Source organism: Aethalodelphis obliquidens, unplaced genomic scaffold (assembly GCF_003676395.1).
Source record: "Aethalodelphis obliquidens isolate GAN/ISIS:26980383/991018 unplaced genomic scaffold, ASM367639v1 scaffold86, whole genome shotgun sequence".
Lineage (NCBI taxonomy): Eukaryota > Metazoa > Chordata > Mammalia > Artiodactyla > Delphinidae > Aethalodelphis > Aethalodelphis obliquidens.
Window position 1 is genome coordinate 1671990 of NW_020838030.1, and position 13547 is coordinate 1685536.

Below are 13547 nucleotides of genomic sequence, written 5' to 3' on the forward strand. Positions count from 1 at the left end.
AAAGAAAATTGTAACTGTATGTGGTAGATGGATGCTAGCTGGACATTGTGGTGAGCATTTCATCGTACAGTCTCCCTTGATATCCACAGGGGGTTGGTTCTAGGATCCTAGGATCCCCGTGGCTACCAAAATCCGAGGATGCTCAAGCCCCTTACGTAAAATGGTGTAGTAGCTGCATATAACCTACGCACATCCTCCCGTATACTTTAAATCACCTCTAGATCGCTTATAACGCCTAATACGGTGTAAATGCTATGTGAATAGTTATAAACATAGCATGAATTCCGTGTAAACAGTGGCCAGCACACGGCAAATTCACATTTTGCTTTTGAAATTTTCTGGAATATTTTTAATGTTTTTGATCCACAGTTGGTTGAATCCAGGGATATGGAAGCCACAGACATGGAGGGCCCACTGTATATATGTATATTGAATCATTACATTGTACACCTGAAACTAAAATAATGTTATGTATTTTAGAAATTTTTAGAAAAGAAAAACAGATAAGCACCTGCACAGAAACATAATTACTGTGCTCAGAGCACGGGGCCCTGGAGGAGGTGGGAGCGAGTGGGCAGGGGGCGCGGACGCGTCGCTGTGTGCGTGCTGGGAGGGTGAGACCCTCTGACATGCATCACCCCACCAGATCGTCTGCCGGAACTGCTCAAGGAACAAGTACCCTCTGAAGTACCTCAAGGACCGCATGGCCAAGGTGTGTGACGGCTGCTACGGGGAGCTGAAGAAGAGGGGCGGGGACATCCCAGGCCTGATGAGAGGTACCGGGGACCACCCTCCCTTTCTTCCCCACGTGGCTTCTCCCAGCCACCTTCCTGGGGAGGCTCTGAACAAAAGCAGCCCTCAAGGAGGAAACCATTTCCGCAAACGTTGGTTCTGTAGAAGGTGCATAGGTGCACCCAGGGGAAGGGTTCCATGGACAGCTAAGTTTGGGAAACGCTGGGTCCACGCGTCTGTGGCGAGGACGGTTGGCCGGCGCTCACGTCTGCTCTGCGTAGCGGCCCTCTCTGCAGGCCTGTGTTCTGTGGGGCCTTTTTGCAGTAAGGATGACGAGATGGAGAGCAGAGGCGTCATGGTCGCGGAGGGGCTGAGGGTCCTCCAGTAAAGGAGCCCGAGGCAGCTGAGCTGGCCTGTGAGAGCCCTTGCTCAGGGGACAGGCTTCGGCAGAGCAGGGTCAGCTGGAAGGAAAGCAGGTGGATCCTGGGCCTAAAACCAGACTCCCCCTCCCCCACCCCCCAGGGCCACCTGAGGCCATGGGAGAGGACAGCCCAGCCTCATGGAGACTTGGAGAAGAGGGGCTAGCCAGCACTCAGGGAAGGCCTGCCCCCAGCCCCGCCTTTGTGTTAGCAGAGGGGGCTGTCCCCGTCTTCCTAGTCACGCTGAACCGCCCCAGTGAGGCTGGGTCCCATCTTGGGAGGGACGGGAGCCCAGATTTCACAGACACGTGGCTTCTGTGCCCATCCGCGTGGACTCTCACCTCCCTTTCCGGCGCTTGTCTTGATGTAGGGCGGCCCGTGAGCATGAGCTTCCCCCTGTCCTCCACCCGCTTCTCGAGTAGCGCCTTCTCATCCGTCTTCCAGAGCATCAACCCCTCAGCCTTCAAGAAGCAGAAAAAAGTCCCTTCGGCACTGACCGAGGTGAGGCAGGTGGGGCTACCTACATGGGAGGCTGGGGATTGAGACGTTTCTCGGTCCTTCTCAGTGGACAGGGACGGACCCCCCACCCAAGCTGGACCAGGCTCTTCAGGACAAAGAGGATCCCTAATGGGAGGTGTCCTGACTCACGCTAACAAAGGCAGCCCTGAAGCACAGGCCCGTCTCCTGGGTGACCGAGAAGACACCTGTTGGTTACAGAGGACAGGAGCCCAAGTGGTTGTAGGTGGTGCTAGGAGACATCTCTCCCATCCTTCTCTGCACCTGTCCCCGCAGCCTAGACCTAGTCCCCAGGGTTACTGCACAGATCACCCGGGCACTTGGGTCTAAAGCTGTTTGTCCTGGCTCAGGTCTCCCCCGTCAGCCCTTCCCTGCCCCCTCCCCCCGCCCCCGAGCTTTGCACCATTCACTCACCCTGGGGGTCCCACACGGGCTCAGGTGGTGAGCCTCCTAAGGGTCGTGGGGCTCTTTGCAGGAAACCTCAGAATTAGCTAAACTACATTCCATTCTGGAAACAGGACCAGATTACATGTCTGTATTCTAATCACAACCACAAACAAATGTGTGCCATGAATATACATGCTGTCAAAAGAAGAGTGATCAGCTGTTTCCAAGTTTTTTCATTAATATTCATTATTGAGTAGCAGGTGGTAATAAAAAAGTGTTGGGGATGCAAATTTTAAATGAGTACAGTTCTGTCCATTAACTTAATTCCTTTTGCATTTTAAAAATCTTGTAAATAACACATAGGCGATAAAAATTTTTTCACAACACAGAAGACTATATGATAAAAAGTGAGTTTCTCTCCCTCCCCAGACTCCTTCAGTCCCACCCCTCAAAGGTAACCACCATCAAGTTTCTTATGGACCCTTCCAGAAATTTTTGTGCATATACATAATAAAGATAGACGATCATAGGTCCTTTTTTTTTACCCAAAAGATGATATACTGGGTCCTCTGTACATTTCTTCCAGTTAATTTATCTTCAGTATTATTATTTCACAGTAGTTCATACACATAAATCTCACACTTCTTGCATTGTGTGGCTGTCTCATCATTTATTTAACTAGTCCCTTTCCACAAATTGAGAAAAGATCACCTTCTCACTCACACTGTGGTGTCTGCATGAGCTGAGCTCATAGAACCTGAGTGTTCTGTGGGTGCAGAGTTCGAGAACCGTTCTCACTCTTTGGGTATCCGGGCACTGTGATCCTGGTGCTGTGTGGATCTGCCCCAGCCAGGTTGGCAGTTTTTGCCCAAAGTGACAACCTTTTTGTTATTCAGCAAAGACTACACCGTGGGCTCTGCAGCAGCCCCAGAAGAAATGGGCGCCCGTCCCTCTCCGCCCTCTCCTCTTCCCCCAGGAGCTCCACCTTAGCAGTGAGATCTGCTTCCCATGGGAAGGTCTGCAGGAATGCTGCCTCTGGAGCATCTGTCAGGGAGGGAGACCGCAGAGTCGGTTTCCCTGATGTGTTCTGTACATTCTGCCTTTCTCACTCTGGAGCTGGTCCAGCAGGTCAAGTGTGGGGAGAGAAGTCGAGTCTGGTGTTAGAAGTCCTAGGACCCGGAGAGGGGCAGGTTCCTTTCCTGGTACTTCTCAAAACACCCGGCTGGTTGTAGCTTCCTCTCCCTACACTGAAGTTAGCTGACCTTCAGAGCATTTGCTGAGAGATCTGAGTTCTTACCCTCTCTTCAACTAAGTCAGGATTTGACCTTTGGTAGATCCCTCCATTCCTCTAGGCCTCAGTTTCCCCACCTGTAAAATGAGAAAGATGAAATGATTTCAAAACCTGGCTTTATTGCTCTCATAGTAGGGTGAATATTTATGGAGCACTTACTGTGGGTCAGGCACTGTACCTGACAGGTACCCGTCTTATGTCACTTAATTCCAGTTTTACTAGTAAGGACACTGAGACTTTGAGGACGTAAGTGGCCTGACATTACCCTTCTAGTAGCTGGTAGAGCCTGTGCTGGAGCCCTAGATTGGTCCTACTCCAAGCCTGTGTTCTTAGCCCCCATTATGAAGCCTGTTCAACAGACCACAACCACTACTACTACTACTTAGAGGAGTTAACAAACTCATTAGGCAGGAGGTCATAAAACCTTTCAGATAAACAGTACAAAAGGGATCCCCTCTTAAATATAAGAAAGAAATAAGCTGAAAAGTATAAGAATCAATTTTAGAAGGAAGAAACTTTCCCCCAAATATCTGCAGTTTTGTAATTTGGGGGCTTGGGGGTTGAGGGCAGGGAACCAGGAATCTGAATCTCCACCAGGGGGCAGCACTCCTGCAGGCAGTTTTTGATTCCAGTGTCTAGGATCCGCAAATCCTGTCAGTAAATCCTGTCTCTCAGATATGGTACCGTTTTGCTGCCTTTGAGGTGCTGGGTGGATCCCGAGATCATCCAAGTCTCAGATTCCAAAGCAGTATAAACACCCTGCCAGCGGGTTCGCAGTGTCATTTTGGCTCTGTGTAAACCGTGTCTACTACCTGGTGCCCTGACCGCCCTGCTTCCGTCTGCCAGGTGGCCGCCTCCGGAGAGGGCTCCGCCATCAGCGGTTATCTCAGCCGTTGTAAGAAAGGGAAGAGGCACTGGAAGAAGCTCTGGTTTGTCATCAAAGGCAAAGTGCTCTACACCTACATGGCCAGTGAGGTAGTGTGGTTCCTGCTTTCTCTCCTCTCCCGTGAGGGCCCGTGGGTTAAGCTTGTGCCTCAGACTGTCTATGTGGGGTGTGCACTGTGCCTCACCAGAGGGCGGTGTGAGTCTAGCATCTGGTTCCCACGTCAGTTCCCACGTCGGTCAGGTGTTTACTGAGGGACGCCATGTGGATATGCAGCCATGCGTTCATTTCCAATCTGAGTAATTTACTGTTTCTTTGTGGGGCTAAGGCGGTACAGCAGGCAAGCTTGTGCAGCATAGCATTTGGGTATCACAGCCCCAGCATCCAGGACAAGCTGGCACTCCCTAAAAGAGAGCGCCTTTGTGTTCTCCGCTTCAGTTGTTTGAGACAAAATTCAGCAGCTTGGAGGAAGCTACCATACTTACTTACTTATTTATTTAAGGTTGCATCAGGTCTTAGTTGCGGCATGCTGGATCTTCATTGCAGCACATGGGCTTCTCTCTAGTTGTGGCGCATAGGCTCCAGAGTGCTTGGGCTCTGTAATTGAGGCGCGTGGGCTCAGTAGTTGTGGCGCGCGGGCTTAGTTGCCCCATGGCATGTGGGATCTTAGTTCCCCAACCAGGGATCGAACCCGCATCCCCTGCATTAGAAGGCAGATTCTTAACCACTGGACCACCAGGGAAGTCCCACTTCTTTACTTTTTGTCTGTGCATTTGTCAGGGAACTATATTGCCTTGTGGTAACTCTTCTGCTAAGTAAAACTCAAGTTTATGTGTGTGTATATATATATATATATATATATATATATATATATATATATATATCATGGAACATCTTACATTTACGTCTACTAAAATATCAGAGAGAGGGCCTTGATCAAGCCTGCTTCTGGAGTAGATAGGTGTGAGCTTGGCTGTACAGCAGGGGGCGCTCTGGTCCTGGCCCAGGCTGAACGTGTGGGATAATGTGAAAGATTTCTGTGTCCAGGCCCCACCATCTGATGGTTTCCACAGGCAAAATCCGCTTTGAAAATGGGACTTAAATGCATTCTGCCCAGCTGCACAGGGTAGGTGCTTTACCCACAAGGATGTGCACATCAGCACAGGGCTGGCCCTTCTCCCCTGACCACAGATGCTGGCATCCGGGCAGAAGGCACTGCCTTCTTCCTGGCATAAAGCTTCCCTCATGAGGGGCCTGCAGCTGCGCCGGCTGCAGTCAGCCCCATCTTCAGGGATCCCAGAGGCCAGGAGGGACGCAGACACACAGAGGGGACCCACTGTGGGCCTGAGTGACTCGGGCACTGTGTGAGGCAAGCCCTCCCCTGAGGGGGCCTTTCGCTTATGGGTCCACAGATGGGGCTCTCCGTGCTGAGGAGAATGTGGATCTTTCTGGAACAATCTGAAATGTGCTGCAACCCAGAGCGGCATCTTCCTAAGGAGGCATTCCACAGGACACTCGCAGGGGCCCTCTGAGAACTGGGTTCTGAGAGAACCCTGAGTAGACAGTTTGTGGGACTTCCTCACAGTAGTGCTTTTGAGTCTCTAACGAACAACGGCGTGTTGTGGGTCCCCAGGATGTGGAGAGTCCCAAGGTGGCCTGACAGCAGGCCCTTCCTCACAGAGCATCTCATGGAAAACACACTTGGGGAAGAAATACTGGCTTAGACAGATGAACAAAGGCTAGTGATAATTAACCAACCACCAAAGAGAGTGGATCCTGTTTGAGAATGGAAAACCCAGAGGCCCCGGGTCCCGAGCAACAGTTGTCATGGAAGTGAGAGTGTGGGTTAATTTTAAAAGACGGATTTAAGTATGCTTCCAAAGCCACTTCTTCAGAGAGAGGAACTTGTACAGTTTCTCACTAAGCCTAAACCAATGACAGGACCAAGCTTTCAAATTCCATCAAAGAAAAAAATTTGATAAAATGGATAGCCAGTTTTCACTGTCTACACTACCATGAGCCCCGTCACGTACCCTGAGGTAACCCAAACCAGATGTAACTTGCTGTCAGTAACAGTCCTGGGAGAGAGTGACTATCAGAAATACATAGGAATCTTTTAAATTTTTTCCAATATTTTATTATTTAGTTAATATATTTATTATTATGTTTAAAAAATTTCAAACATAAAGAAATGTTGAAGGAATTTTACAGTGAACGGTCTTATAAGCATCAACTAGATTATACAATTAACATTTTATTATACTTCCTTGAACAAATATCTATTCATCTCTCATCCGTCTTACTTTTTGATGCTTTTCAAGTATACTTCCTCCTAAGAGTTCAATATTTCTGTATCTTTTTTTTCTTTTGAGGTACAATTTATATATAATGAAGTACACAAATCTTAAGGATACTATCTGTTGAGTTTTGACTAATGAATATCCCTGTAAATCCCCACCTCACCCCTATCCCCAGAGGCAACACACTGTTTTGATTTTTTTCCTACCGCATATTAGTTATCTCTTTTAGATCTTCATACAGATGGAATCATGTGTGACTTTTTCCACTCAGCATGTTTTTGAGATTCATTCATGTTGTTGCATTCAGTAGTAGGTCATTTCTTTTATGACTGAGTAGTACTCCGTTTTGTGAATATACCAGTTTGTCCATTCACCAGTTGAAGGACATTTGAGTTGTTTCCAATTTGAGGCAGTTATGCATAAAGCCAATTTAAACTTTTGCATACAGGCTTTTGTGTGAAAATAGTTTTTATTTCACCTTGGGTGAATACCTAGGATTGGAATTTCTGGATCACAGAAGGGTATATATTTGGCTTCTAAGAAATTAGCAGACATTTTTCCAGAATGGTGTAGCATTTAACAGTCCCTGCAACAGTGTAGGTAAATTTGGGAGTTCTGGTTGTTCCATGTGTTTGTCAGCACTTGGTATTGTCAGTCTTTAATTTAGCCATTCTGGTGAGGGTGTGGTAGTATCTTAATGTGGTTTTAATTTAGATTTCCCTAGTGACTAATGATATTTTTCGTGTGTCTGTTGGCTATATATATTTTTTTCTTTGAGAAGTGTCTGTTCGGATCTCTTGCCCATTTTTTAGAGTAGATTGTTTGTTACTGAGTTACAGGAATTCTTTCTGTACCTTGGCTACCAGTCTTTTATCAGATAGATGTTTTGTGAATATTCTTTCCCAGTCTGTGGCTTGTCTGTTCATTTTTTTAAATGAATGAATCAATCTTTTGGTGAACAGAAGTTTATAACTTTAATGAGGTCAATTAATGTTTTCCTTTTTGGCTGTTGCTTTCATGTCCTAAGAAACTTCCGACTACTGTAAGTCACAAAGTTGTTTTCCCCATATTTTCTTTTGAAAACTTTAATGTTTTAGCTTTTACATTTAGGTCTATCTCAAATTAATTTTTGTGTATGGTGTGAGATAGGGGCCAAGGCTCAATTTTTCCCCTGTGGATATCCAGTTGTTCCAGCACCATTTGTTGAAAAGACTTTCCTTTTCTTATTGGATTATTTTGGTGTCTTTATTAAATATTAAATGACGAAGTGTGGGTCTATTTCTGGGCTCCCTATTCTGTTTTACTGATATATTTACCAAACCTTATGCCAATACCATACTGTCTGTCTTATTACTATAACTTTATATAGTAAGCCTTAAGTCAGGTCATGTAAGTCCTCCAACTTTGTTCTTTTTAGAGGTTTCAGTACAATTTTGAATTTAATTGGTAAGGGTGAGCATCCTCTTGCTTTGTCTCAATCTTAAGAGAAAAGGATTCACTATTTCGCTCTTAAGTATGATGTTACTGGTAGGTATTTTATAGATGCCCTTGGTCAGATTAAGGAAGTTCCCTTCTATTCCTAGTTTGCTATGAGTTTTTATCATGAATGGATGTTGAATTTTGTCAAAAGTTTTTTCTGATCTAGCAGTCTTTTTTTTCTTAAACATCTTTATTGGAGTATAATTGCTTTACAATGGTGTGTTAGTTTCTGCTGTATAATAAAAATATGGAACGCTTCACAAATTTGCATGTCATCCTGGCTCGGGGGCCATGCTAATCTCTGTATCGTTTCAATTTTAGTATATGTGCTGCCAAAGGAGCACTGATCTAGCAGTCTTTGAAAATTGATTCCCTTTTAGACACAAACTCTACTCCCCCCCTCCTCCCACAATCATTCTAATGTGCTTAACTAATTATATATCTTTGTTTATATGTGATTTTATAAAGTTGTATTCTTTATGAACATGTATTTTTACATAAATATGTGTGTATAAAAATATCTTTATATATAAAAAGCTCTTTCTTTTTCCACTAAGCACTGTGATTTTAAGATTCATCTGTGTTCTCTGGGTGCATCTCACTGAATTGTAAGCAGCTCTATAGCACGGACACCCTGAGTGCTCCATATTGAAGCGCTGTGAAAGAGGACCTGGGGGAATGAGTACAGAATACGTTAACGAGGGTAACACTAGAAATCTGAGTCACTGATAAATCGAGTCAGTGGAAAGAATGTGGGGTTTTAGAAAGTGGTCTCGAGTCCAAACACTGGCTCTGCCCCTTACTCGCTGGGTGATCTTGGGGAGTTATTTACCTTCCTTGAGCCTCAGTTTCTTCTTAGAATGGGGGTGACACCTTCTATGATTGGTACAAAGATTAAACAAGATAATATGAAAGTGAATGTGCCTGGACCCTAAATGCTGTCACAAAATGTTAAGTTTCTTTTCTTCCTCGTGACTGGTGCTGGCGGGGAAGTGGGAGTGAAGAGTATGTGTGTGATAATTGCACCGTTGCCAGAGATGCCCCACACAGAGGGGCTCGTCGTGCATGTTACATTGGAAGCATCAGTGACTGTTAAGCTGCTGACTGGGTATCTTGCCGTGTTTAACATCACTTTTCCCTTTGCCTCCCTGCAGGACACAGTGGCCTTGGAGAGCATGCCCCTCCTAGGTTTCACCATTGCGCCAGAAAAGGAGGAGGGCAGCAGCGAAGTAGGACCTATTTTTCACCTTTACCACAAGAAAACCGTATTTTATAGCTTCAAAGCAGAGGATACCAATTCGGCTCAGAGGTACCAAAATAACTAGTCTGTCTCTCAGAAGGGAACGAGCTGTCGCCCTGGGCTTTGGCTTCTGTTCTTCTCCATCCATCCTGTCCTTTCAAGTCCCCTCGGGCCACAGCAGAACAGCAGATTTAAATTCACAGGCAGACCTCAGACATATTGCGGGTTCGGTTCCAGACCACCACAGTGAAGCGAATGTTGAAGCAAAGCGAGTCACAAACTTTTTGGTTGGCCAGTGCGTAAAAAGTTACGTTTATACTGTAGTCTGCTACCTCTGCAATAGCATTACATCTAAAAAAAATGTACATACCTTGATTTGAAAAAACTTTACTGCTAAAATATGCTAACCATCATCCGAGCCTTTAACAAGTCATGATGTTTTTCTAATAGTGACATCAAAGATCACTGGTCACAGGTCACCATAACAAATACAGTAACAATGGAAAAGTTTGGAATATTGTGAGAACTGCCAAAATATGATACAGAGACACAGACTGAGCAAATACTGTTGGAAAAATGGTGCTGCTAGACTTGCTGGACATAGGGTTTCCACAAACCTTCACTTATAGAAAATGCAGTATCTCTGAGCACAGTAAAGCAAAGCACAATAAAATGAGGTCTGCCTGTATTATGACTCATTCACACAGGTGTGCATTGATTCAGCAACCTTTGCACTGTACTCTAGGCGTTTTGCTAAATGCTAGGGAAACAAATATAGTAGGACACGGTTGCTGACTTCAGGCTAATAATAACGTAGTCTCATCATTCATGGGTTCCGTGACCAGGGTTCCAGGCAGAGCCTCAACACCAAGTGTCCCCTCTCTTCTGTGTTGCAGGTGGATCGAAGCCATGGAAGATGCGAGTGTGTTATAGCAGTTATCAAGCACGTGGACTCAGAGTACACTCTTAGGTTGATGCGTGGACCCTTCCAGAAGCCAATCTGTGTCTCCACTCATCTGGACACACATCTCGATTCAGCATGGGGGCTGACCTTGTTTGCTGTAACCCCTCTCTCACACCTTCACAAGTGGAACCCTTAAGGGATATTTATGGACCTTTTCTGTCTTCGTGTTTTCCACCCCCGCCCCAGGCATAAACTATTTCCTTTTCCAGTAGTGAGTTAAAATTTAGTAACATGAAGACGTGGAAACCAATAGAGAAGTACATTTTAGAAATGCAAGCTTTTTAGTAGAAACAAGCTTTTACAATTTTTACTCCTGGTAAACATGATGACCTTTCACGTTGTTGATGTCAGTGCCTCAGGTGAAATGAGAAACAACCAGCAAATAACAGCTACTCTCATCAAAAGCACTTTATTGTTTTACTGAGCAACAACCTCCAGTTTTATTTTTTCCAAGGGATTTACTTAAGTAAATGGTAGATGGAGTCCTGTGGACTAATCTGCCACCAGTACTGGCTGTGGCGCAAGGAGGCGACACCAGGAGGGTCTCCCTTACCACGGAGGGTGCAGGGCCACGTGGCACTGGAGCACAAGGGGAGGACTCTCTCCTCCAAGTGCCCGCCCGCCCACTCGACCTGCAGACCGACAGGGCTTCCGAAAGGAGATATTCCTTCCTCCCCACAGCAGTCCCAACGCCAGAGTAGTGCGGGAAACTCCACTGCTGGCAGATCCGGCCCCCGCCCCCAGAGGTCACTGCAGACCCTCCGAAGAGACAGAGGTCTGCTTTAATTTATTGTGTGCCTTCCTGAGTTTACCCCGCACAAGCTGACGTCGTTACGCTTGTGAGAACTCTTCTTGTTTTCGACACGGTGATCCTTCTGCTGTATTCCTGAAGCCTTGAAAGAGACAAAAGGAGAGAAAACAAGATGCAATCAGAAGGTGAATTCGTGGTCTTGGCCAGTGGCTCTGGACACAGTGAGGGAGCACAGAAATAGTGGCTTGAAGATCCTCTCTGGGCGCCTGGGGCTCAGTCACCTCCCCGCTGATGACTGCTGCTCATGATGCTGGACGTGTTTTTACATAAAGCAGAGTGGTGGGGGGACTCCTTGTTACTCTCATCGAAATAAAAAACCATCATCACACTTTCTGATGTCCTGTCCCCATCTTCCTGCTGCCCTGTCCCCTGAAAAAGGCATTTGCTGACAAACATTTTGTAAAAAGCACCATCTCCAGGAGTTATTTACATTAAATATTTTTAGGGGAATTTTTTTTTCTAGTTTGCAGTTCTTTTAAAATGTTTGGTCAAACATTTAATTAATGATTCAAAGTAAGTGATTAGAGAGGCCTTCTTATTAATTTTTGAGGACTTTCATTTTCATCATCAGACATATTGAAATGGGCCTTCTAGACCCTTTGAGCCTTTAGAAAGCACAACAAGACTTCAGCACAAGGAAGTGGGCGCTTCTCCAACCTGCCCGTGCCACTGCCCATTGTCAGTTTCTGAGCTCCGGGTAGAATTATGTCTGGAAGTCATCTGGAAGGCCTCTTTTACTGTATAACATCCTGCTTCTGATACTCCGTAAAGAAGATGTGATAGGGCTTTTATTCTCAGTGAATAGTTAACCCTGAGAAAAACACCTGGGTTGTAGCTAAAACATACTGGTTGGGTTTTGTCAAAGAAGTAGCCACAGAGGTCCTGCACAGCTCGCGTGTGACTGGGTGAGGATCTGCCTGGTTACCTGGGCCTTGTTTTCACCTGGCCTCCCCATGGTTCTGCGTGGACTCATTTCATCCGATTTCTACTGGTTGATTTGGTTCATTGTCCCTCCCCTGCCCTTCTCTCTGGCCAGCTCATCTTACATGTTCATGTCACCGTCTGTCCACTGGGTGAGCCCAGAGTAACTCGGGCCCAGAGGCTGGAGGAGTAGTTGCCCAAGGCCCCACGATACCTGCTCTCCCCAGGCACAGGGAAGCCCCTGGGCACATCCCCAGCAGAGGCTGTGTTTCTAGAGAGGAAGCTGTGCTGTGGCTTAGAAACCAGAACACACTCCAGGAGCCCTGAGCCCCGGTGCCTTCACCTGTCACCCGGAGACCCTTCCAGCTTCCCAAAGAGATCAGGGGACACAGCGCACACCTGGCGTTTGTAGAAGTGGACCGAAGGCTGTGACACTGGAAAGCAGGTAGCACTTACTTTACACTCTGGTGGTTTCACAGCTTTCCTGAGACTGGATGTGTCTCTCCAGTCTGGACTCATAAGCAGGAAGAACTCTGTTCGTTGTCACTAACGCAGAGCACACTGGAACATGGTAGTGACCCGGGACACTGATTGAGCTCCTGGGTCCTAATAAGTCTTCTATTAATACATGTCAGAAATATACTCTGAGTTGTTCTGCTGAGGCTGATAGATTCCCTGACCACTCGTTCTCTTTTGGAAGCAGCCTGGGCAGGTGAGGCGTGAGGGGCTGATGCCCAGGTGGTGTGCTGGTGTGCACCGACCCTGACGGCCCTGCTGTAGCCCCAGAACCAGGTCAGAGTCCTTTTCCGATCTAGTTCAGCCTCTCGTTTGATTGACAGTATAAATGGCATCACTGAACACTGAGGCTCTACGTGGGGACTGAGGCCACCTGGGGTGGGAGTGGTAGGAGCTGATGGAACCCGAGTTTCTTTCTTTTTTTTTCCTTTTTTAAAAAAATTATTTTTATTTTTGGCTGCATTGGGTCTTTGCTGTTGTGCGCGGGCTTTTCTCTAGTTGTGGTGAACGGGGGCTACTCTTCGTTGCGGTGCGTGGGCTTCTCATTGGGTGGCTTCTCTTGTTGCAGAGCACGGGCTCTAGGCGCGCGGGTCAGTAGTTGTGGCATGAGGGCTCAGTAGTTGTGGCTCGGAGGCTCTAGAGTGCAGGCTCGGTAGCTGTGGTGCACAGGCTTAGATGTTCCGTGGCATGTGGGATCTTCCCAGACCAGGGCTCGAATCCGTGTCCCCTGCATTGGCAGGCGGATTCTTAACCACTGCGCCACCAGGGAAGCCCCCGAGTTTCTTTCTGCTGTGGGGCAAAGTCAACCACATGCTGGAATATTCTTCCCTTCACGGATTCAGCCTGTGATACGCGGCTGCTGTGAGCAGGGAAACTTCTGTGCTTCCACGTATTAAGTGTCAGTCAAGAGGACAAATGTATCCACACTAAGTCGTCTGTTTCCAATAGCAAGTAAAGGGAAACCAACCTCACGCTGGTTTAGACAGTTAGGAAATCAGCTCAACAAGAAGTGGGAAAGCAGGGCAGGTTCAGGGCTAGAGAGTATCCCCCAAGCTCCAAGCTCTTTGGGTTACTGACCTGTCGTCCAT

The 13547-nt window shown here is 46.7% G+C and overlaps 1 protein-coding gene and 1 non-coding gene across 5 annotated transcripts in view; one reads left to right on the plus strand and one right to left on the minus strand.

Moving 5' to 3' along the window:
* The window catches only part of FGD5 (FYVE, RhoGEF and PH domain containing 5), a 116613-nt gene extending 105260 nt beyond the window's left edge, over positions 1-11353 (plus strand). For 2 of the 4 annotated variants that reach the window (XM_027093684.1, XM_027093683.1), the window contains 5 exons: positions 647-776; positions 1522-1652; positions 4192-4320; positions 9162-9316; positions 10144-10719. In XM_027093684.1, coding sequence (XP_026949485.1) covers positions 647-776; positions 1522-1652; positions 4192-4320; positions 9162-9316; positions 10144-10180 — 582 coding nt within the window. In that variant the 3' untranslated portion in view covers positions 10181-10719. Of the gene's footprint in view, positions 1-646; positions 777-1521; positions 1653-4191; positions 4321-9161; positions 9317-10143 lie in introns of all 4 variants that reach the window. The other 2 variants (XM_027093682.1, XM_027093685.1) reach the window with 2 other exon arrangements.
* LOC113613328 (U6 spliceosomal RNA) lies at positions 8249-8351 on the minus strand. Its single transcript, XR_003430182.1, has one exon. It is a non-coding gene; the product is annotated as a U6 spliceosomal RNA (small nuclear RNA).
* Positions 11354-13547: the final 2194 nt, after the last annotated feature.